At 36.2% G+C, this 25044-nt stretch overlaps 1 protein-coding gene across 3 annotated transcripts in view; it reads left to right on the forward strand.

Moving 5' to 3' along the window:
• AQR (aquarius intron-binding spliceosomal factor) overlaps nt 1-25044 on the forward strand; it is a 50341-nt gene that overhangs the window by 5614 nt on the left and 19683 nt on the right. Inside the window, exons 6-23 of one of the 3 annotated variants that reach the window (XM_086894418.1) lie at nt 576-716; nt 2310-2378; nt 2843-2943; nt 3581-3657; nt 4877-4941; nt 6853-6969; nt 8394-8507; nt 9265-9368; nt 9863-9965; nt 10999-11119; nt 13819-13960; nt 14679-14857; nt 16621-16788; nt 17219-17388; nt 21444-21685; nt 23237-23380; nt 23915-23984; nt 24931-25041. In XM_086894418.1, coding sequence (XP_086750544.1) covers nt 576-716; nt 2310-2378; nt 2843-2943; nt 3581-3657; nt 4877-4941; nt 6853-6969; nt 8394-8507; nt 9265-9368; nt 9863-9965; nt 10999-11119; nt 13819-13960; nt 14679-14857; nt 16621-16788; nt 17219-17388; nt 21444-21685; nt 23237-23380; nt 23915-23984; nt 24931-25041 — 2238 coding nt within the window. Of the gene's footprint in view, nt 1-575; nt 717-1827; nt 2014-2309; nt 2379-2842; nt 2944-3580; nt 3658-4876; nt 4942-6852; nt 6970-8393; nt 8508-9264; nt 9369-9862; nt 9966-10998; nt 11120-13818; nt 13961-14678; nt 14858-16620; nt 16789-17218; nt 17389-21443; nt 21686-23236; nt 23381-23914; nt 23985-24930; nt 25042-25044 lie in introns of those variants that run through there. The other 2 variants (XM_086894419.1, XM_086894420.1) reach the window with 2 other exon arrangements.

A 25044-nucleotide genomic window follows, 5' to 3' on the forward strand; every position in this document is an offset into this window, starting at 1 on the left:
TTCTGGTATATGTGCTAGAAGTAAAATGACATGTGCTTGCTATGTTCAAAGCAGCTTAGTTAAATTTATTTGATACATGACTGCCCTTGTAAAGGAGCTATTTTATCTTGATGATTATTCAGTTTATCTTTTTTTCTGCTCAGGTAGCTGAATGGAAGTTCCAGGACTATAATTAATTTCTGGTGGTTTTTACTAGCTCACTTTTTGCATGTCACTTAGAGCTGCCATAGCTTTGGCCAGAACCTACCATTTACCTTCCACCTGGGAGATTTTAGAGTATTTCTGTGCAGTCACCAGGTGAACATTCCCGCAAGACTTCAGCTGTGCTTCTTGTTTAGTTTGTCCTGTGCATCACCTGTTATGCAGAAGGTGTATGGAGAGGATCCCTTGCCAGGAGGATATCATTAGTCTGTTTTACTTGTGCTGCCTGGTTAGAATAAATGAAAATGAGAAAAACTAATCCCTTCTCTTATAGATTTAAATTAATTTAGAGAATTTCAGCTATGTTATGTGAATGAAGATTGAAATGATTTGTATTGATCTGACTCAAAATTGCTTTCCTCTTCTATTCTTAGATATTCAAAAAAAGGCCAGAACACTTTCCTTTCTTTTTCAAACGCATACTGGAAGCATCGCTGGTTGAAGATGAGAGTGAGTACTCTCTGCATGAACAGACAGTCCTGCTGCTTTTCCTTGATCACTGCTTCAATAGTTTGGTATGTTAAAAGTAGCTGTAAATATTTCCAGTGTGTTTATGCTGCTCTGTGTTAACAGCAGTTTAGTTTGAGCAATTTCTTCTTATAAGGCAGATGAAGCAAAATTCCCATGTAAGGAAGACATGGTACCAGAGGGCTTTTACCCTCTGTTTTGACTCTTACTTTATCTCTCTCATCACATTTGCTTTTCTCCGACACAAGGTCATAGATAAGACTTGAAACTGGAGGATTGGCAGTTAGACAATTAAAAGACAGGATTTAATACACATTTTTTCTTTTAAAAATACTACTTTAAAATTTATGTATTTATATTTGAAAATATTTACATATAAGCTTTATTTTTAAAACATATTAGTTACTACTGTGCTCTTTTTAGTTTGCCTAGGAAATAGCACAAAAATTATTTCCGTTAATTATTGAGAAAAACAGTGAGGCTCTTTTCACTTTTGAAACCAGGTTTAGATGTGATTTTTATCTTCAGTTCTTGTGAGGTAGTTTAAGAGAGCATCAGAGCAATATGTGTTCTCAATTTATAGTTAAAACAGGGTTAAAGATCCTAAGTAGTAAGCAGGAAAAGTAATTTACAATTACCTGTTACATGAAGCAGTGGTCTCCAACCTCTCTTGCTACTGGACTTTTTCCTTATTTGCATTGCACACGGGGTGTATTATTCAAAATCAAGGTCTGCACAAACAACAAAATTCTCTCAGACAAAACAACATAGAAAATGTATTATTTGATTGGATTAGCAATGATTTTGGGAGCCAGTAACCATCTTGAACTTTGTGTGTATAGTTCATTGAGATGGTATTTTTCTGTGGTGGCCATGGGACAATGCATCTTCATTTTAAATAGTTTGTGACTACAGAATCCTTCTTGTTGGGCACATTTCTGATACAACATGATAGGGAAGCTGGTGAAAATATGCCTGTAAAAGCACATTGTTACTCGAAGGTGCCCTTTTTTGTGAAAGGCAGGAACAGTCATAGTAGTGTTTTAAGTGAAGAGCACTGTAGTTTGAAGTTTCAGAGTGCTGAGAATGGAGTGTTTGTCCATGAATGGAGCATTTGTCCATGAAGACATACTTAAGATGTTAATTGAAATTTTTCAGTTGCTCAGGAAAGAAGGAAAATTTTGTGGATCCAGATCACAGGCATAGTTGGAGAGAGTACATTTGAACTGACATGGAGAAAATGATTTGTTTCATACAATGGAACGAGTGTAGAAGAAGTGAGAGACACTTGATAAATTAAGGGCTTCAGGAGACAGCAGCTTAAAAACAAGTAGAAAAAACACAGTAAGTGATTTCAAGAGTAAGAAATGACTGAAGAAGGACTATCAGTTCTCAGCTTTTGTGCTAAGAATGCTTGCATGGATGGGGCCCCTGGTGAAGTATTAAGAACTGACAAACTCCATGAAAAGAACCTAAAATACAGAGGTGCCACTGGGTAGGGTTAGGTCTAATCTAATAGAACAATATAAATATCTTTTGTCAGATGTTAATGTACATTGATGTATTTTGTAAGACAGAAAATCATATCAGAAAACATAAGAATGTTTTTAAAATTTTTATCATCTGTAACTTTCTAACAGGAAGTGGATTTGATCAGAGGTCAGGTGCAGCAGCTCATTTCCTTGCCGATGTGGATGGCTCTACAACCTGTAAGCATAACACTGTTAACTGGCAGAGCAGTTTCCTAGGCATCATCCAAGTTGTGTAAAGTAAATTCTCATGGAATTCTGTTAAGGAACTCTAATATTTACAGTGTTGCTATGGAATTTCAGTTTTGTGTGCTTTGCTAAATTCTTTCCTGTTTGTTGCAAATTTCCATATAATAATGTTTATATGTAATTTTTCAGAAAACTGAGCTTTTTTGTTTATAGCTTCTTCAAGCTACGATTTGTAGACAGGACCAAGAGATCACAGGGAGGCAATGGAGTTGACATCTAGTTGTGGCTAGACTCTCTAGCATTATTATGTTTTTGTTTTACAGTGATACTGAGAATAGCCAGAAACAGCTCTTTATTTAAGTTTGCTATATATTTTTTAATAATAAGACTGGAATGTATTTTTATCTCGTGAAAACAAGATTCCTTGGTGACTGAATATGATTTTAACATTTCAGAATCGACTGGAGCAAGAGTTGAAAAAGACACCAAAACTAAAAAAATTCTGGAATCTAATTAAGAAAAATGATGCAAAAATGGATGAAGAGTCAAGAATGCAGTATGTACAGAAGTATTTTTTCCTTAATGCATTCATTGTGTTTCAGCTAAAATAAATCTTTTCAATGAAATAGGTGTTTTCTGAAAACCCGTGGCAAATGAGGATTGCTCATATGTGGCCTCCTGGAAGCTGTTCTGTTTTTCAGTAGTCTATATGCAAAATACTATTTTAGAACTTTGTATTTTATTTGGTCAGTGAATTCGTGATATCAAATCTTAAAACTAAAGGATGAAAGCTTAAAAGAATATTCATGTAGCTACTCGCTTTTTTTTATGACTTTTAGCAAATGTTTAGCTCTTAGACATATAGCTTGTGCAAGTATTTCAACAAATCTGTGTGTATCTCACCAAAATTAAGTGTTCCAGTGCCTTTGTGTTGTAATGTGGTAAGGTGTAGGAGAAGACTTTTGTCTCTGACACAGTAAGAAGCATGGGTTGTTGCCTAAAAATGTAGGCTGCTAATCTGTCTGCCTGAATGCAGAGAGAAGAGTTATCATCTAAACAGCTTTGTGTTTCAAAGCAACCTATGACCATTGTATGAATTTTGAAACAGCTATCTTTGTATTAGTGAAAGTTGCAATATACTTCTAGTCTGCATTTAAACAGTATTAATTCCTTTGTCACATGTTCCATTTTAGAGCATATCGAGAGAGAAGATTTCTTTCACAGCTCATTCAGAAATTCATTTCTGTTCTGAAGTCAATACCTGTCTCAGGTAACTGTGATTCTTATGTTACTTTGGTAATCTGTGTGAAAATCTTTTTGTGTTGCTGAAGGAACTAGTCCTTAGGATATCAGCCTGAGGTTGGGGACCTTGTTCAGGCTTGTAGTGAAATCTGTGCCTGCCTCCATGGATTTCAGATCAAAATTAATATTCAAATCTGTATATACTTTAAAAATGAAATGGTGAAAAGCTGCTTTAAACCTTCTTCTGTTCAGTATATACTTAGTGAAAACAATATTTCTGGGAACTGTTACTCTTTATTGTGTGCTTAGAGCCTTATGGCATTAAAGCATTTCATACATACTTAGGTACCTTGTTAAATGGGTGGTATAAATGGATACGTTAAGGCTCTGTCTGTTCATACTGTTGATTTACAGTAAGAACAAAAACCTAAGTGAAGTGAAATTCTGTAATATTTGACTGCTCTTTGAGTCATTGTGACAAGCAAAATTATCTCCTTGCCTGATTTAGAAAGGAAAAGTGTTTGTAGAGGAAGGCGTTAGCCTTTTAACAGAAAAGGGTTATTATGCTCTAAGCACAGCACAATTTGGGTGAAATCAGTTCTCAGAGTTTTGCTTTTGTAAAAAAAAAAAACAACTTAACTTAAACTTTTAACAAACTTCAGCTCTTACCTGAGCTGTAAGGGTGAATTTTGTAATGTGGCTTCCTCAGAAGGGATACTTATCCCCTCTGTTTTCCTAATTATGCTAGACCTGTTTTAGGAGGATTTACTTTAACAGTTCTTTGGAACCTGTAAGAAAGTTATTAAAGGAGACTTGGTGTGTTCTTCACAAGGCCCTTTTGTAGTCACCACTGAGTACCTTTGATTATTGTCAAGGCCTTTTGCACATACCTTGTTTGTAGCTTTTAAGAATGTATTTTTGAATACTTGGCATTAATAGTTTTTAACAAACATAATGGGCGAGTGATATCTCACGGAAGTGAGCATTTTTGCATGTTACATCCAAGGTTTTTCAAAGCTGATAAAATAACTCCTGAAATTCTGGTTCTGCTACTCTTTCATTGCTAACCAGAATTTTTAATATAAGAAAGGATTGTTTTAAAAAGAGAATAATGTTTTAAATAGCTTTTAACAAGATTAAAATTAATACTTTTATAGTTGTAGCATTTATTTAGTTTTTAAGGAATTGTTCAAGTGTAAAGATATTCTGATGTGGATCAATTTAAACTTTTTATTTTTTTTATCTAGGTCCTATTTCTATGGACAAAGTTCATTATTGTGAGAGGTTTATTGAGCTCATGCTAGACCTTGAGGTAAGTTTTTAAATTGATTCAGCCAATTTCCAGGTGTACTTTTCTAGGGTTTAAGTGCCTAAATTAATTCTTACAGCCTTATTCCAAATAGGAGGTGATTATGTCACAGCTGTGCATATGATTGTTTAATAGTGATTTTCTGTCTGTAAATAAGAGGTTATAGCATTGCATCCATATTGGGAACTGACCAGCAATGTTGATAAGCCAGTTGAATTCTTAGACAAAGCTAGGATCCTAAAGTGCTCAGTGAAGAGGATTTATTGGGGTAGTGGTAATAATACTGGCAATTTCTGAAAATGTGTGATGCTTTAATCTGGTAGGAATAATTCAGAATTATTATTCCCAGTGTATAACAAGTCACTTAAAGTCACTTTTGTTTTGTTGGGTTAAATCCCAGGAAGCAGCAGTAGTTTGAAATGCAGCCAGTTGCTGTTTGACTAGAGTTCATTTTTCAGAAGTACCAGCTCTGGTGATCTGCCATTTGTTACAGTAATAAGGCAAGGAGCAAGGTTTTGTGAAATTTTTCAGCAGATACTATATTTTAAGCACTGCAGTACCAGTATTAAAAATAAAAGGCTCTCATTTACAGTTTCTTCTGTGAGTAATTATTTATTTAGAGTAACTTCAGATTCAGGAGGCATTGTGAAGTAACAGAATTTTCTGAAACAGTATCATGGGGAACGTTAAAATGTCTTTGTGGTGAATTTCTGCAGGCTGACTGTTAAATCACTGAAGTAGCCTGTGCTTGTAGTTGCAATAGAGTGAGTAATTTAAATAGGAGCTTGCTGTCTTATGTATGTAATACTCTGTGGTAAGAGAAAATATGTTGGAAGGTAAAGTCTGTCTGACTTAAAATGCTTAGAAGCAGTGCATTTAATACTGGTTCTCTCTAGATATTGCAGAAAGATTAGAATTCAGACAAGTTATAAAGCCTGTTTAAGTGACTGGAACAAGCAAATGAGAAATTAGCTGTAACTCCAAGTCTTTTTGCCTTTGTAGCATGTACTGTGTTAATGGGCTTTTTTTGCTTGTTTTAAAGCCTATTTCAGAATATTACAGTTTCATATTGCAGTGCATACACTGCCATCAAAACTGGTGATTTGGTAATTTGAAAGTAATGATTCAATGGAGAGTTCTTACAGTTTTATGAGTTTGTTTTTGTAATTATTGTGCAGAGCAATCAACATTCTCTACTACAGATTCTTTTATTTTTTCATCTTGGTTCTAATCATCACCATGCTGATGCTTTTTGGCTTTCTAGATTCATTCTGTAGAGAACAGCTAATTTTTCTCTTGAATTGTGATCTTTTACTGTATGCTGTTCAACAGTTGCTACATATAGCAGCTTAATCTATTTACATTGAGAAGAAAAGATCTTTATTTTGTTGTTATTGAAGATTTGAAAAGTACTTGAGTATTTTGCATTGAAGAGAAGATACCCTATCATATTTAGAAGAAACAGTTGGCAATTTTAAGGAAGACAAAAATTCATTAAGGAAGACTAAAATTCATTAAATTAGTGTTGAAAACAGACATTTAAAACAATGCTGAAGCAGTTTGATATACCATTTGTAGCACACAATCATTATGTAGACACATATTAGAATTAGTGGAATAATTGCTTTGTTTAATTTACTTTTTTACTGGCGGGATGAATTCTCGCTAAAGGCAGATTCGTGCCATGCTCCCCGTTACATAAAGGACTGACTGTGTTCATAGCAGCCTACCTGCATAAATCCAGTGTCTTGACATACATAAATGCTGCTTTAATACCTCTGTGAGGGTATTAGATATGCAAATAACTGCAGCAATCTATCTTAATATACCTTCTTGAAATGGAAAGTTCTGAGAAGCCAGGATTTCTTACTTTTTAAACGGTTGCTTGTATTAACATGTTGTTATTTACCACAGGCTTTGCTTCCCACACGGCGCTGGTTTAATACAGTGCTGGATGACTCCCATCTTGTTGTCCACTGTTACCTGTCTAGTCTTGCTAAAAGAGAGAAGGAGGGTCATCTTTTCTGTCAGGTGAGATACAAAGCTCCTGAAAAGAGCTTTTTTGTTCCCTTTTTTTCTGAATGCTGCAGTTGTTTTATTTTTTATTAAAGGTAGGCTTTTGTTTGGATGCAAAGTACATGTTTATTTAAATCTTTCACATGGAAGTTCTTTCTTACCTGTACTTTGGTGTGTGACTGCTCTTACATTTCTTGGAATCTCTGGATGGCTTGGTCTGGGACAGACCTTAAAGATCATCCACTTCCAACCTCACTGCCATGGACAAACACTCTGAGGTTACTGAAGAGTCCCATCCAATCTGGTCACGAACAGCTCCAGGGATGGGCAACCAGAGCCTCTGTGGGAAACCAGTTCTAATGGCTCACCATCCTCACAATAAAAAGTTTTATCCTAATATCTAATCTCAATTTGCCCTCCTTCAGTTTAAGGCCATTCCCTCTCGTCGTATCACTCACTACATGTCCTGTGAAAAGTCCTTCTCCATCCTTCTTATAGCTCCCTTTAGGTTATGTAAAGAACTTAACTCTCAGCCTGTTGTTACAGAAGAGGTGCTTCAGCCCTATAGTAAACTCCTCTGGGCCTTTTCCAACAAGTCCATGGGTATTTTTGTGTTGGAGACCCCAGAGTTGGACACAGTACTCCAGGTGGGGTCTCACGAGAGAAGAGTAATATTTCTGCTTCTGTTTTTGAGAAGTTCTTGAAATCACAAGCTGGAAAACCATATAGCTTTTGGCAGGCTTTACCACACACATAGCAGAAGTTGTCATCACTGCTTTCTCCTCTTGTTCATTTTTTCTCACTGTTCTTCAGTGCAGCTGTTTTTCACTCCTGTCTTTCAGTTTACTCACTCATAGCTACTACATTGTTTTTTTATGGCAGGATCTGAAGATCTGTCTTCTTTCCTGCATCTCAGCTGCTTTTCCTGCTGCTTGCTGTCCCCCATCTCTGGCACTTACTCTTTTTCTCTGAGGGTCAGTATTGATGGAACATAAAGCCAGCAGCACATCTGAATAATTTTCTTCCTCCAAGTTAAATAATCCCATTGAAAGGTAGGATGAATTTCAGAGCTGCATCAAAGAGGGCAGAAGGGCGCAAGGCCTCTCCCTTTTGGTAGCAGGAAGCTGTAAGCTGGGTTCAATGACAGCCTCTGGCTTGATCGCCTTACTGTGATCAGCTTCAGTTTCAAGTCCTAGTATGTCAAGAAACCATATTGCTTGTGGACTGTACTGGAATTCTGATGGCTTGCACATGAGATACCTAACAAAAACTATTTTGTGCATCAGCCAAGTGTAAAATTAAGATACCACTCCTTAGTCTAATTCTTCTAGAACTTTGAGGAGTTCTTGGTTGTGCATTTGTCCTCTGAAATTGTGGTTTTGTTTGTAGTAGGGTGTCTCTTAATGTTAATGCACTAATTTATATGGATGATGTCTCAGCTTTTAGATATGCTCAAATTCTACACTGGCTTTGAAATCAATGATCAGACTGGAAATGCTTTGACAGAGAATGAGATGACTACAATTCACTATGACAGAATTACTTCTCTACAGGTAAGCAGAAGATGAAGTGTTTATGAGAGACAGATGATTTGGTTTTGCTGTTCTAGTCTAATTTGCATCTGGCATAGGCATGAGGTTATTTCCCAAATCAAACCCTTTATTTTCCCTGTTGAGTCACAGAGATAGCTGTAGCTTGACTGCCTGTACCATATTAAAGACATGTAATGCTTCGGTGTGGTGGATGTGACTACAACTAAATAATACTCTCTAGCAAAGCATCAGCGTTTTGGACCTTGTGTTACCAAAATGGATTGTTCCCATTAAGCCTGTTGAGAAGGGAAAGCAGAATGCTGTAGGACCCTGTGGTGATGCAGTAGGTGGCAGCATTTCCTCAAGATCAGGGTGTACATGTGCCTACAGTGGTCCCTTGAACAAATTCACTCACTCTTCAGAATTGTTCCCATCAGTTTTAACAGAACAATTCAAGGGAGCATGGTTAAGTTAAACTTGTTCCTTGCTTTTCTTAGTTGCCTGCAAAGCTACATATCTGCTCCCTTATGTTTTATTGTAATGACAGCAAACGCTGGTAGAAAGGTGTATAAGAAAGATACCGTGTCAGCAGTGGAGGAGTAACAAATAGATGGTATTGAGAAAAATGGAGATTTAATCTGGCTTGTATTTCTGTCCTGGTAGAGTGATTCATGTTAGGAACCAGAAGAAGCTGTGCTTTTTTCTAAGTATTTAAACTGTTACTAAATAGTTTTATTAATATACTTACATCCAGTTTTCATGCATGGATCTTTTATAGAGAGCAGCGTTTGCACATTTCCCAGAGTTATATGACTTTGCGCTCTCAAATGTAGCTGCAGTAGATACTCGTGATGCTCTGGTGAAGTTGTTTGGACCTCTTAGGTAAGTTATCAAATTGAAATTGAAATTCTTGCTTCTTAGTATGATTAAATCTAACAAATTTCCAGCCTTTTTTCCTTCTAACTTCTTACGTGCGTAACCAGTAGTTTTCCTCTAACTTTTGTTTACCTTTTGAATTCTGTTCTGTAGAAGAACCATAACAGAAATCATGAAAGCATGCCACTGCATTAACTGTACTATACTGTAAATGCTGTGGGTAAAAGAATAGCAGTATGTATTTTGACAAAGGCAGTGTGTGCTTTTTTTAGTTCCTTGTCAGGTCTTGAATCGATAAAAAATATCCGCCCCTTGCCATGTTTACTGTAGGAGAGAGGTTCAGGTTACACCTTATACACAAACTTCACTTAAAAGCCTGGCCCGTAATTGTTTCTCTGTGGTCGGATCAGACAGTTGGAGTTTTCTTTAAGGCAAAAGCGGCTGTTTTCTCTCTGTTTCCAGTGTGACAGAGGCTTCTTTTTTTTCCTCTCGTTGTGCAGCTCCAACGTTCTCCACCAGGTGGCGTCGTACCTGTGTCTGCTGCCGCCGCTGGCCGAGGGGCAGGACACGAGCCACGAGAAGGAGTTTCTGCTGGAGTTGTTGGTAAAAACATGCTTAATGTATTTTTTTCCTATTAAAAACTCGAAGCATAGCTACGTCCAGAAACCACACTGTAGTAAAGTAGTCATTTAGGACGTTTTGTGAACTACCTGTGAACCACAGCTGTGTTAAAGCAGTAATTAGCATATTAAGATGGGGTTTAAAACTATAGAAATTAAGTATTTGGAAATGCCTATTCATAAATATAGTTTCCTAGTTTCCATGAGAAACTAATGTGTGGGGTTTTAGGTCAATAAGGAGAGTCTTGGAAATGGTTTTAAGTTCTTTGGATAAAGTTTTTGTCCCATCCAAAAAAAAGAAGAAATCTGATAAAGTGGATCTAGATATTCGTACCTATTTGGGCTTCAAACTAATTTGAAATATTGTTTGATGCACATCAGGTTGTTTGGATGTTCAAGGTCTACCAATATTACTGTAGCCTTCTAATCTGATAGCAGTATTGGAATAGCATAGGTGTTTTTTAAAGTCTCTTTCATAAATTTGTTTTGTGATTTTTGATTTCTTAAAAAATTGTTCATGTTGTTAATGTAGTTTTCCAAGGATCAGAGGGTAGTGGTATGCTGCCCATGCATGTCATGGAGAGATACTTGTTCAGATAACATATTATAATATTGGATAGACTTTTTTGTGTCCCAAAGAGGAAATAAAGACTGTTACTGAAAGAGCAGTGTTAGTTAGGTAGTGACCATATTTTTAATGGAAAGTAAGGCAAGTTTTTTAGGAGTTGATTCTCTGCTGAGTCTTGACTGAGTATTTTTGGTTCTGTTGTGCCATTTTTGGTCTGCTGAATAGCCAAATGATTGATTGATTCTAGTATTATGACCAATAGTTGGACTAGGTGTTTGTTCATTTTCTGATGTCACTGTGTGCATTTAGTTATATTAAAATATTTAATTTGAAAAATATTGATGGAAAAAATGCAAGTGACCACCTTATGAATTATTGTCTGTGTTTCAAAAGTATGTTTATTGTTCATTTTTGACTTAGAGAGGTTTGAAATGCTTTCTTTCTTTAGGTTTCCCGTCATGAGCGACGAATATCTCAAATTCAGCAACTCAACCAGATGCCTCTCTATCCCACAGAGAAGATTATTTGGGATGAAAATATTGTACCAACTGAATATTACTCTGGAGAAGGTATGATTAGTAGTTCAGTAAATGCTAAATGGAGCTGTAAATGCTGCAATAGAAAAAGGAGTTCTGAGGTATTATGTTTATTCTGTCCAAGAAACTTACACACAGTACTTTGGCATCTTCCAGTATCTTAGAGTAATAATGGGGTGGGGGTTTAAGAGTCAGGAGCTCTTTAGATAAATTGTTAGCAAATTTATAGTGGATTTAAAGAAAAATACAAAACTCTATTTTTACACAAAGATTTATTTACTTCTGGATAACAGATGTGCTGTACTACTGACTGAGGTGCAGGGAAGGTGGAAAAGGTTGGAAACAGCAACAGAAAAGCTGTTGTCTGTGCTTTGCGCTGAAGTGTGTTCAACAAAGCCTTTCTAAAAAGAGGAGAAAGGTGGTAATGGGAGGAAATTACCACTACTTATCTTACTTCTATTTCAAGGTAAAAGTACAGGAACCTAATGTTCTCATGATCAAGGAAGCAAACTGTTGGTATTGCAGACAGGAATCATGTAATTTTAAGATTTGCAATAAACATCACATGTATTTTTGTTCAGCTACGTTTAAAACCTGTTGCTTTAATGTAGATCATGAGAAATTTTATTAGAAATGTGAAAAATTAAATTTGGAATGTAGCAATTTCCAATAACAATGTATGTCTTCAAAGACTAGTATAAAGTTTGTTTCAGGTTTTAGCAGCCAGTACTCCATTCTCTTCGCTATGTAGGTTTGTTTTAAATGGTTTTTTTTGCATAGGTATGAGCTGTAAGTTCATCTGCTTAGCATAAATAAGTCTTTTTGGATAAATACTCTGTGAAACAAACATTAATGAGAAGAAAGAGAGGACTCCCTTTAGATAAGGGAGGGTTATAGGCAACAAAGGACCTTTTTCTCAAGAAGATATGATACAAGTGTCACCTAGCGATCTGCCCCAAAAGAGGAAAAAAAGTATTTAGTATGATGCAGTTTCTTAAAAGCTGGTTCAGATTCTTCTGCTGATGTGGTTTAATCTTAAAAAAAAAAAAAAAGACAATGAAAAAGAGACTGCCCTTCTTTCCCCCCCAAAAAAATCCAAAACCAAAAACCCGTGGACCAGGGAGATTGCTGTAATTTCTATGAAATTATTATATAAACCAAATATTTTCTTTTAATTTTCTCTTGAACAGCACATAGTTCTAATGCTCTTAAACATTCAGGTTTTTAAATGCAGGCCAGGGCAGCTCTGCTGTCATTCATCCTATATTGGGAAGTTGACTTGTGTGTGCTATGTGGTTATGTTTGATTAGCCAATTATATTAATGGCAATATGGGTTACAGTGGGGAGGGGAAGGGAAGAGGGGCAGGAGGAGAAAGCAGCTTATCATTTTGACTTTTTAATAATGCATTAAAGAAATTTTGTTAATGATGAAATGTAATCTTGTCAAGTAACACTGGCTCCCAGTGGAAACATTTCCTCCTGTGGTGAATGCTTTTGGAGTTATGGTATTGATGGTGGTGTTGTGAAATATTTCTTTAGCTGTCAGACTGTTACAAGTATTTTTTTCTATTTTGCTTCTCATAGTTTAGTTTACACTTTCTCTTTTTCATCTCCATGTATTCTCCTATTCTGGTTTCAAACAAAAAACTGTTGCTTTTGTCTTGTTTGTCATAAGAGGGGTTTTTTTGTGTTCTTAAAAGTAACTAAATAAGTTTGGTATGTACTTATGTAAGAGTAATTTAACCCAAGGATGTCGGGAGTATTGTTTCTATTTCCTTTTAGAAAATGAGGGAAGAAGAATATCACTCTGGTGAATATTGTGGAGCCTTAAAGATGTGTTGCTTCGCACTCTGTCCTTTGTGAATATAACTAGCTGTACAGGACAGGATTTGTTACTTGCTGTTGGGAAATATGTTAAAGTATTTTATATCCAGCAGGGTTTCCACAATAGAAATTACTGTGTTCTGCTGCCTTTCTTCACTGCTGTTGTATCTCAGTGCATGTGAAAGCCAATATGTAGTAGCTATACCAGAGAAAAGTTTCAACAATGATATTGCAAGTTTCAAAAGCAGGGTTCTTTTACAGGTGTTAAACATAGGTATCAAAGTGGAATGGTAGTCCAGTAATGTACGATGAATAACTTAGAGGAATTTTAATTATGGAAAATTTTAAAAAACAAACCAGCAACAGAAACTTCAGAGATAAGTGTTAAAATTTGGTTTTTTGGCTTAAAGCTTTTTTCTACATTAATGTGTTTCATGGCATCTAATAAACATAAATCATGTGAATAGGGGAATTGGTGGATGTTGCATGTTTTTTTATTAGTTTATGAGCCTTTTTCATCATTATTAAATGCTAACTTAATTGTTGCACTTACAAAGACCATTACTTTCCTGTGCATTTGATTTTACTAAATTTAATTTTGTTATAGTTTGAATACATTGATGGATTTGATATTTAAGTAGTTCACTGTATTACTGCTAGTAGAAGGATGAAAATTCCTTCAATCTTGCACAGGTTCTTTTAGAGAAAACCTGAAAAAGACATGCTTTTTAGAGGTGTGTATTGATAAAATGGGTAGTTTTTAGAATCTCCAAGAGTAACAGCTATGGCAGTTGTGCAGTAAAGTGTGTATGTATGTATGTATGAATTCATAGAAACAGTATATTAATTCATTTTTTTTTTTGTTTATCCCTCAAATACCTCTTTCCTTTTACCCTTAAACCTTTAGGTTGTCTTGCACTCCCCAAGTTGAATCTGCAGTTCCTGACTCTTCATGACTACCTGCTGAGGAACTTCAATCTTTTCCGCCTGGAGTCTACCTATGAGATCAGACAGGACATCGAAGATAGTGTCAGTAGGATGAAACCATGGTAATATTTATTAACTGGTGCAAACCAGTCGGTTCACTTCTAATCAAAGTGTATTTAAAAATCAAAAACTGATTCTGTGTATGTACTAAATACATAGTAACAAATATGTTTAAAATAATTACATAGATACTGTGGTTTATACTTACTCCTTCCAAAAGGTGTTGCCATCCTAAGGGTTGGTATTTTAAGGGCTCATGGATATGTGTCCCTGTAGGTGTATGAAAAGCAATTTGATGGATGCTAACAGCCTTTGTTGTGTTAAGATGGATGAGTTAATTTTCCATGAGTACTAAGCCTTGACTGATGTTACAAAATATGCAAACGTCACAAACTCCTCTATTTGTGGGAGATGTTACTGAGTATTCTTGAATTTGCCGTCTGCTGCATTTTAATCTTCTTTTGATTTAAAAGGTTTATTTAGTGTGATATCTTTTATACTCAGTAGTTGCTTTTTGTTACCTTTCCTTTATCTTCTGTCTCTGTGAGGGTTTTTTATAAATGCTAGCATAAGTTGCCTTTGTTTTTGAAATAGAAGTTAGATCGTGTTATGCTTTGATTCTAAAATGCAGGATTACATTAATCTAATTCAGTAGCACATGAAGTTAAGAGTTCTACTTCTGTCTTAAAACTTTCTGTGTGGGAAATTTTTTCATAGTTTAAAAAATAATTGAATATGTTATCAGTGAATGACTAACAACTTTTTGGGTTTATTTCTTAGGTTATCAGAATATGGAGGTGTGGTCTTTGGTGGATGGGCTAGGATGGCACAACCCATTGTCTCTTTCACAGTGGTGGAGGTGGCCAAGCCCAACATTGGTGAAAACTGGCCCATGCGAGTAAGAGCAGATGTTACAATTAATTTGAATGTCCGAGATAACATCAAAGATGAATGGGAAGGTACTTAACATGCTTTGAAATAAAGTGCTCAAAATAGGTGCTCCTCAAAATATATTTTGATGTAATCTTATATGTAGTAAGAGGAGGTTTTAATCCATGATACAGATTTGTCAATCCTACTACACTGTTCAGAAGCCAGTTACTCAAATTCCAAGTTTAAGAAGTTTATATTTTCATAAAGTGAAGTTTGAAATAATTAAAGTACTTAGACATTCATTGGGAACAGAATGTTTATTACTTCAAACTGATGGCATTCGTGACCGGCTGTAAACTGCTGTCCTTTACAGGGACTGTGGAAAGTAAAATTAGCATTTAAAATAATGTGTATGCTAAAAATGTAATATTGAAAAGTATGGGGAATGTGATGTGTCATACACAAGTGGTGAGGACAGATTTTTATTTAATTCAAGCCAGCGCATTTCAGTAGTTTTCAGTACTTTTGAATGTTACATTGAATGAAAGTGCTGACTGTACCAAATACTGTTTCTTATAAATATCCACAGGCAACACTTCCTTTGTTTGGAGATTTGGACTTTAGTTGACTGTGTTGGCAAGTGACATAGAAGCATGCACTTCTATTATCAGTAAATGTCACTCCTTTCTCTTTTGTTAGAGAAACCTGATAAATGTGCTGGAACTGCATAGAGTGATTAAAAGTCACGTAGCACAAATGCTAAAGCTGGACTGTATGATAAATGAGCAGATACCAGTTTGGGACTGTAGATTTTTGTTAAAGTAGAAAATCTAGGAGGATGGCTGAGAATTCATTATACTGAAAGTATCTATATAGTGGTGCACCTAGCTTTTTAAATGCTAAAATAGTCTCTATGATTTATAAAAAATCATGTTATAACTAAATCAAAACTGAGATGAAGAATTCATGAATCATTGCCTGACGTAATGGGATGAAACTGCCTTCTGTTGAGTAATATCTGGTGCTTAATGAGGAATTATTTGTCTCATGAAAAATACAGCATGTTTTCTGAACTTGGAAGGTGTCTTAGAGCTCTGAGACTCTGGAGTTACACTGGAGAGAAGGTTTAATGTTGAGAATTATGTTAATGAATTGGAGAAAAGGCATTTTAAAAGTAGGATGTAGTTCAACAGGGATGATTATAAAGCAAGAACAAGTCACTGTACAGATGCATGTTGGAGGAATAACTTCCTAGGCAGTACCTCTGCAGAATGGAAATATTGGAGGTCATCATTGCTCACAACTGAATGTGATTCCCCAGTACTGTGTTAGTGCTGAGGGAAAAAGAAAAAACCTCAAGTTATATTGGAATTTATAAACTGGAATGTAGCAGTAAGCAAGTAACTTGGTTACTGACCTTTTACTCTGTTAAGTGGATAACTAAAGTAACTTGGTTTAGGATTTTGTGCCCAGTTCTAGGCACTGGCAAGCAATGAGAGTAAGAGATTAATGCCACACTTCTTTAGAGATGATTGAAAATAACTAGGTTATGTAACTGGAGTAAGATTATTGGGAGAAGACTAATCTTGAAATAATGTTTGTTTTTATGAAAAGAAGTATTCAACTCCTACTTTTTACATCTATTGTATCACAGTGGCCTGTGGTTTTGTATTCTTTAAGTTCAAGGCATATTTAGAAGCAAAACAAATATACTCTACACATAAGTATACACTCTATATATATGTGGGATTTTATTTAAAATAAATTTTAGTTCATTCTTTTGTATATATGTTAAGGAATTGATAAAGAAAATGGCATTCAATCACTGACTGTTCCTTTTGGGGATCAGGTCTGCGTAAGCACGACGTCTGCTTCTTGATTACGGTGCGTCCCATGCAACCTTACGGCACCAAGTTTGACAGGCGACAGCCTTTCGTTGAGCAGACTGGCCTGGTGTATGTTAGAGGCTGTGAAATTCAGGGCATGTTGGATGAGAAAGGGCGTGTTATTGAAGAAGGTATGATATGCCAAAACTTGTTCAAAAGATCCATCTGTTTTTTTCTCTATCCATTTTTTATTTTTAACAGCCTAATTGATAATTTTCCTCTCTTTTAAGGAATGCTCATTGAATTAGTTACATACTTGGGAAAAAACAAACCAATTCCATAAGCAGCCTGAGAAAGCTCAACTAGTTTCCTGTGGTAAAATCTGATGTAGATACATTAATTAAATAAATCCAGTATGTTGGGTTAAGGAGTAAAATAGATTCTATTCAAAAACTATTAGAATCATGCAATGGAAATATTTATATTGCTATGCAGAAATTAGCTTCATTATATGAATTTGTCTAAATTCCATTTAAAGAACATTTATAGATCACTTATTTGAATGATAATTTGCTTCTAGCACTGAGTCCAGTTCTAATCTTACTGTATCATTATGGGCAGGACCTGAACCAAAACCAAGACTTAAAGGTGATTGCAGAACATACAGAGTATTTCTGGACCCAAACCAGTATCAGCAGGACATGACCAATACAATCCAAAATGGAGCAGAAGATGTCTATGAGACATTCAATATAATAATGAGGAGAAAACCAAAAGAAAACAATTTCAAGGTAAGGTACTTGCTCCTTAGCTCTTAGGTGAGAGTGTGTCAGAATATGCTGTCAGTACTGTGACTTTTTTATTTTAGCTGAATATAGTTAGGCTTTTTAGGTGGCAAGGTTTCCCTGCAGGAAGCTAGAGTATGTCAGTTGGCAATAACTTTCCCCTGCAGATAACTCTTACACAGAAAATCAGAGCACTGCTACTTTGCTTGAGTATGTAATAAAACATTAGTTTATCATTTCAGTCTTCCAACAGGAAGCCTGCAGATTTGGACTTTTAGATTGAGGGAATATGTGGAATGTTTTTGTTACCTAAAGTAGTAGAGAGCTATAAGAAAAGGAATAACCAGTCAAAATTTGAAAATCAGAGGAGGCTGTTTGCTTTTGGGAGGGTCACTGGATCAATTTCTTATTGAGCATTGGAGTGTGTCAGATCCAGAGCAGCTCTGCTGAGAAACACTTGGAGATACTGGTGGATGATAAGCTTGATAGGAGCCAACAGTGTGCACTCACAGTCCAGAAATCCAGCTGCATACTGATCTGCATCAAAAGCAGGGTGGCCAGCAGGTCACAGGAGATGCTTCTTCCCCTCTGCTCTGCTAAGACCTTACCTGGAGTGCTGCATCCAGTCTGGGCTCCCCTACACAAGAAGGACCCTGTTGGAGCAAGTCCAGAGGGATGACAGGAAGATGATAGAGGGATGGAGTACCTTTCCTAAGGTGAAAGCCTGAGAAAGTTAAAGTTGCTTAGTCTGGAGAAGAGAAGGTTTCAGGGAAATCTGACTGCACCCTTTCAGTAAGGGGGCTTATAAGAAAGATGAGGACATGCTTTCTAATACTGATGATATAGTGATGATAAACTAAAAGATGGTAGATATAGACCAGATACAAGAAATTTTTTATTATGAGGGTGGTGAAACGCTGGAACAGGTTGCCCAGAGAGGTGGTAGATACCCCATCCCTGTAAATTTTCAAGGTCAGGTTGGACAGGGCTCTGAGAAACCTGGTCTGGTTGAAGATGGCCCTGCTCATTGCAGGGGGGGTGGATTAGATGAGCTTTAAAGGTTCCTATCAGCCCAAACCACTGTGATTCAGCATCAACAGTGCTGAGCAGAAAGGAAGGGGCCCCTTCCCTTGACCCTGCTGGGCAAATTTGTACTGTAGCACAAGGTGCTGTAGGCCTTTTTCACTGTGAGGGTGCATAATTTTGTACACCTAAAAATATTTCTTACTCAGTTTCTTTGCTTTTTAGACCCCTGAATCATTAATGTTCCTTGAGTTTTCCATTATGAAAATGCAACATAAATGAAAAACTACATTTCTTTTGGTGCCTTCAAATCGAGCACTGCATAATTGAAGAGATTTTCATTTTAAAGGATTCTGTAGCAAGTTCTGTGTAGGTGGACAAAGAGGTAGGCCAGAAGACTTGGACTTTGTTTTAATTTCTGTGTCTAGAAAGATACCTCTGGTACGAAGCGGTAGCTTGCAACCTGCATAGACCATTGTGGTGCCATCCACCTGTGGGTTGGTATATCGAAAGTACTTTCGTAGCAAGTCCTTTATAAATGCATTCAAAAGAACCACCAGAACTGATTATTTATGTTGTGTGTCTGTGGCAGGTTCCTTTCATATCATAAATACAAATGCCCTCTGCCAAAGCCTCCTGGTGTACAAGCATGTAGACATGTTTTTTCATTCACATGTATGTGCACTTTTGTGTAGTGAGATGGAAAGTTCTGTAGAGTATGCTTAAGTGTAGCTTTCAGATTTGTACTGTCTTCTTGCAGCTAATTTACAGGCAAATCCCAATGCAAGCCATTCTGTGCTGGCATTTGCTAAACTCTTTTACAGTCATTTTTCAAGACAATCTAAGGTATTTCCACATTTATCACATTGCTACCAGTTTAGGTGCATGCGTTCCATGTCATTTGCAAACCCTTCTAACTTCAGCTGGAGAAAAGAAAACAAGATGATGCCGTGATTAGTGTAGACAGTATATGCAGCAGATAGAAGGGAGCTTGAAGTTTATAAAGCTGAGTTTGTAGGAGAGAAGACAAGAGAAGTCTTGTGCAGTCCTTGTAAATTAAGCAGATGAGACAGCAGAGAAAGTGCAAATACAATGTGTTTGCTGGAGATGTCAGCACTGTGTCACTACATACAGTTGGTCAGCGGTGTTAGTTCTTACAAGAACTTACAAGAATGAATCTTACTACATGCATAGAAATTACTTTTTGAAAAGCTGAAGCAAAGTTTTTTGTGATGTAGAAACAGCACATGAGCTGTTAGGAACATATTTCATGCTTCCTCTTAGAAACTGATAACTACGTTTAGAAATACTACCTGAAAAGGTGACACTGTCTGATTTCTTTGTGCTTTCCTTAGCACAAACATATTATGCTGTGCTTAGTATATGTTTGAGCCAGACATACTTGTTCTATATTTGCAATAAAAATACATAAATTCCTAGTTAATATTGGACTTTTCCATCCATATATCTTTGAAGTAATTAAGTAGCAGGACCTTCATACTTCAGAAGTGCCTTCGATTTGGTAGCTTTACAGGTAGGTTCATAGAATCCACAGCATGATTGTGATTGGAAGGAAGAGATTCAGAGAATAGTTGAGGGACCTTTGGAGATGATCTAGTCCAAGTCCTGTTTAAAGCAGAGTCAGCTAGAGCAAGTTGCTCAAGATCTTGTAGCTATGCAGTTGGCATTGGATATGTCCAGTGATGGAGACTACATAACCAGTCTAGACAACCTGTTCTGGTGTTGCATTATCACTACAGTAAAAATACTTTGGTGTATTTAGGTGGAATTTCCCATATCTCAATTTGTGCCCATTGCCCCTTGTTCTTTCACAGGGCACTCACTACTGAGTGGACTCTTATTCCATTGACCTTGCTTCCTCCGTTACGGTTTTTTTATATAAAATCAATCAAATTCTCCAATGCTTCTTGACTTTTGTATTCTTGAGGCTAAACAATCCCAGCTCTCTCAGCTTCTCATACAACAGATTCTCCAATCCCTTAATCATCTTAGTGACTCTGGATTCATTCCAGTATGTCTGTGTCTCTTGTCCTGAGGAGCCCAGCACTGGACACAGCACTCCAGATGTGGTCTCACCCACGCTGAGTAGTGGAGAAGAATCAGGACCTTAATAGAGGTTGACTAAGTGGGGATGGTGATCACATCACTTGACTCCTTGAATGGCACAACACAAGCAAGAAAAGAAAATCCTATCCTTTGGAGATGGATATGTAAATGTAGACTAAATTCTGTACTTCGATTTGACTGACTATTCTTTTGCAAGATTGGCATTTGGAGGTTCTGATTTATATTCTGGTGTGGATGGCTGATGGCAAACAAATGATGTTTGCCATTCATTTGTGTCCGTGTTTGGTGGCATGGCAAGTCGGAGGATCTGGAAATCAGTGTATGTCTGGTATCCTGTGGTCTTGCTGCTGCTGAGGAGCAGATACGTGGTGTCCAATGCCAAATTTCAAGTGAGATGTTTCTTCAAGATCTGCCACTAAAGTAGCCCTTTAACAGGAAGGCTAAAGTTCAGCTACTTCATAGTTAAAAAGCACACCCTCTGTTCAAGTCTGGGGTCTGGAGCATTGGTGTTTTCACAAGAGAAGAAAGGAGACAAAACTTACATAACCCAGATTATTAGATAAATTAATTTGTGGGTGAACAGCAAATGCTTGAAGGGAAGCTTAAGCTGACTGCAGGGATGAAATTTATAGGCATGTAAGAGGAAACCTTAAAGTGCATGAGGGTCTTCTATGTGTTTTCCCCCTGCTGTGAGTGTTCTGGAATGAGAACATCACTGATGATTATGGTCATCTTTACTAGCTCTTAGTGTGAGAATTCTGTGCTTTGATACTGGTGTTTCATTGCATATGTACACTGTCTATATAGTGACTCAATCCATCCAAACACCATCAGTTAGAGAGTTACATTCTATCATTTTAAAACAGATTTGATTGATCTTTGGTATGATTTTTACTTGTTAGAATATCAGTCTCTTCACTCCTATTTTTTCTGTTTTTTCTTGTTTACAGGCTCTTCTGGAGACTATTAGGAATTTGATGAACACAGACTGTGTGGTTCCTGACTGGCTGCATGACATCATTCTTGGCTATGGAGACCCAAGTAGTGCACACTATTCAAAAATGCCAAATCAGATTGCAACTCTGGATTTTAATGACACTTTCCTGTCCATTGATCACTTAAAAGCTAGCTTTCCTGGGTACAATGTTAAAGTCACTGTTGACAATCCAGATCTGCATGTACCCCCCTTCAGGTGATCTCAATATTTCAAGTACTTCTGGTCTGATATTCTTGCTGAAATGTGTTTTTAGGTGGAATTATGTTCAGGGCTTGAAGAGAGATGCTCCTTCTTTTAAGACAAGGAGGAGATATGTTAAGATTTAGATAATTACATGATAGAGTTAACTGTACAACAGTTAGACCCAGGACCAGCTTCTGTTCTACTCTGTACAAAAATGCATCAGAGCACTGCTTGTAAATCAGTCTACAGAATATATGGAAAAAACAAAAGTATGAGATAGAATCAAGATACACAATACTGTCTTCTGCATTATGGTATCTAGACTCCTCAAGATCAGCCTAGAGAATTTTAATCATATATTTTCCTTACATGTCTCGTTACAACAAGCTAAGAACAGCAATTTCAACATCAATTAAAATTTGAGCTTTTGGAAACACCATTCAATCAACACAAAGGATTAAGTCTGAAATCCCATATTGCTTATTTTCATAAATGATTTCTGAAATAGTATGCCTACCTTCTTGGCAGCTAAATGAGATTTACTCTTTTTGTTTCAGTGGTGTTGTTGTCCAGCAGTTTTAGACTTGACAATTCTGTCCCCCTGATGCACTTCCTTGAGGTTTGAAAAGTGTCATTCACAGTGCATAATATAGGAGAACAGATCCTTCAGCTGAAGAAACTACATCTTTTCCTTGTGAATAAATCTGTGGAGGGAAGAATGCCTTTCCCATTAACTAGTTGGCTTTTATCATGGCTAAATTGAATCTTGAAAAGCAGGGAGGTAATCTCCCAAGCTGTTTTTGGAAACACCGCATGGAGAATTTGTGTGGAGAAGGCACTAACACTGTATAATGATATAAAAATAGTCTGAAGGCATTAGGCAAAGATCTCACACACAGTTTTCCTCAATGACCTACTGTTCAGTTTCAGTTCCTATACTAAGAGAGATACTGCTCTTTATGAAGAGCTGTTGCTCTTCCTAATGCTACATTTGTCCTGTAAGAAGTTATTACTGTTAGAGGTATCTGCATTTTTGTCTTGAGATATTTGGATAGGCATTGGGATTCCTTCACCTGTAATTTGTTTCTGAATTAGAGAAGCTTACTAATATATACAGAAGGCTGTAAAAAAATTGAAATGGGAGGATAAAGTCTTATAGTTATAATATAGAATATAGAATAGTTTAGAATACTGACACAGCTTATGTTCTATGATAACTTTTCTCCTGTCCCTTCCATCTTTATTTACCAACTTCTTGTTTTCAGTGTTTTTCCACCTGGCTGTCAGTACTGCTCCTGGCTTTTCCAGTTACAAAGAGTGCTTTTGTATGTTTGACATACTTTTTATTTAATTAGCTTCATCAATTTATTTGTCATTTCTTTTCTTTATTCTCCTTAAAACATTTGTAGAACTTGTTTCCCTGTTGTATGAAAGTTTGTCTTAATGGTGAGAAAAGGTGATCTCTATCACCTTCTTGTGATAGTAGTTGTCTATCTGATAGTAGTTGTTAAGTCTGTGTTGTAGTGAACATGTTGAACTGTAACCTTAAATTATGTGTTACAGGATAACTTTCCCAATGAAGGGAGGTAAAGGAACGAAAAGAAAAGAGGATGGAAGTGAAGAAAACCCTGAAGAAGCTAAAACACTGATTGTAGAGCCTCATGTTATTCCAAACAGGGGACCATATCCATATAATCAACCAAAACGGTAAAAAATGGGTGGGAACTTACCTTGATACGATATCGCATGCATAGCAGTTCATTTTCAGAAATGAGACTGGTTTGTTTTATATTTAAATCAAAATATTCTGTTGTCGCCCATTTGTTAAAAAAGTCCCTTGAAAACAGTGAGAAATATTGTCTTCTAGTGTTTTTTGTCTCAGCAATTTGAATATTAGGAAAATAATACCTAAATAATTTTACAACATTCTCTGCAAATAATAACTAAAGACAAACAGTCTTTTAGATGGAATGAGTTTGTTGTCACATGAACGACATGATTTACTGTCTTGCTTAGAAATTACGAGACAGTTGTATCTACAAAACAGGTAGTTGTAATGCTGATTTAATTTGTACAAAAGTTTGCAAGTGTGTAGTTTGGGAAAGATATAAACAGTTATAATGCTTATATATGTTATATATGTTTATATAATATATATATTAACTTTGTTAAAACAATGGCTTCTATCAAAACTGTTGGCAAAATCTATCAATTATCTGATCTTGTTTTTTTTTGTTTCAGCAATACTATTCAATTTACCCATACTCAGATTGAAGCCATCCGTGCAGGAATGCAGCCTGGACTAACTATGGTAAGAATGTTTTTAAGTACAGTAAGAATGTTTCTAAGGATTCTGTACTCTTACTTATTTAATTCTGGCCTTAGGTACATTCAGTGAAATACTAGTAAGACCCCTTTCTGTAGCCTTGCTGAGATAATTTCTATTAATAGTTTAAAGATATGAAAAATTAACATTTGAAGGTTCAACATCCTCCAATCCTCACGAAATCATATGGCAACACTTATCTCTGTATCCTGTGTTTTGGTGGCTGAAGGCTTTCCACAGCAACTGAATTTGTTTTTGCAGTGGTTGGAGAGTCTTTAAATTAAGCAGGAATGATTTTATAGCAATGTGTAGTTTTATGTATAGATGCTCATGAAAACTGGTATTCTTGCTTCTTAATCCTGAACAAATTATTTTGAGATGCTTCATAATACTTGGATACCTTTAAAATGTCTGAGGTGTCAATTTTGGTGTGTTTGTGGAATTGAGACTATGAAAACATTAAATGTTATTATATGTTTGTATCATCAATTGTAGATTTCAGAGTAAATACAAGGATTGAACTCTCTTCTTATTTTTCCTGTTCTTTATTTCTGTTTCACCTTACTCTTTTTCCATTGTGTGTCTTGATTCTCTTTTCACTATTTCCCTCCCATTTAGCCTGTTCTGAGATTAAACTACCTTTTTTCTCTGAGGATGTCTATTTTCATATTAGTACTTCCAGTGCAGGATTAGCATATTCCTTTTAGTCAGGAATCTACCAAAATAGTCTGAAGGAGTCATTTATATTATGTTGTATTTGGTCTGAAATTTCACCAAAGCAGGAAGCAATGTGTAATGTCAGTGTCTTGTGAGATTGTTGTGGGTTTTTTCTTCCCCAGCTGACTTTTTTTTTTTATTGTGAAGTATTCTGTATTCTGATAAATTGTGTATTGATTGATTTTATTTTTTGTTTGTGTGTGTTTGATTTTAGGTAGTGGGTCCACCTGGTACTGGAAAAACTGATGTAGCAGTCCAGATAATATCCAATCTTTATCATAATTTCCCAGAACAACGAACTTTAATAGTTACCCACTCTAATCAGGTA

This window comes from Cyanistes caeruleus, chromosome 6 (assembly GCF_971803275.1).
Source record: "Cyanistes caeruleus chromosome 6, bCyaCae1.hap1.1, whole genome shotgun sequence".
Classification (NCBI taxonomy): Eukaryota; Metazoa; Chordata; class Aves; order Passeriformes; family Paridae; genus Cyanistes; species Cyanistes caeruleus.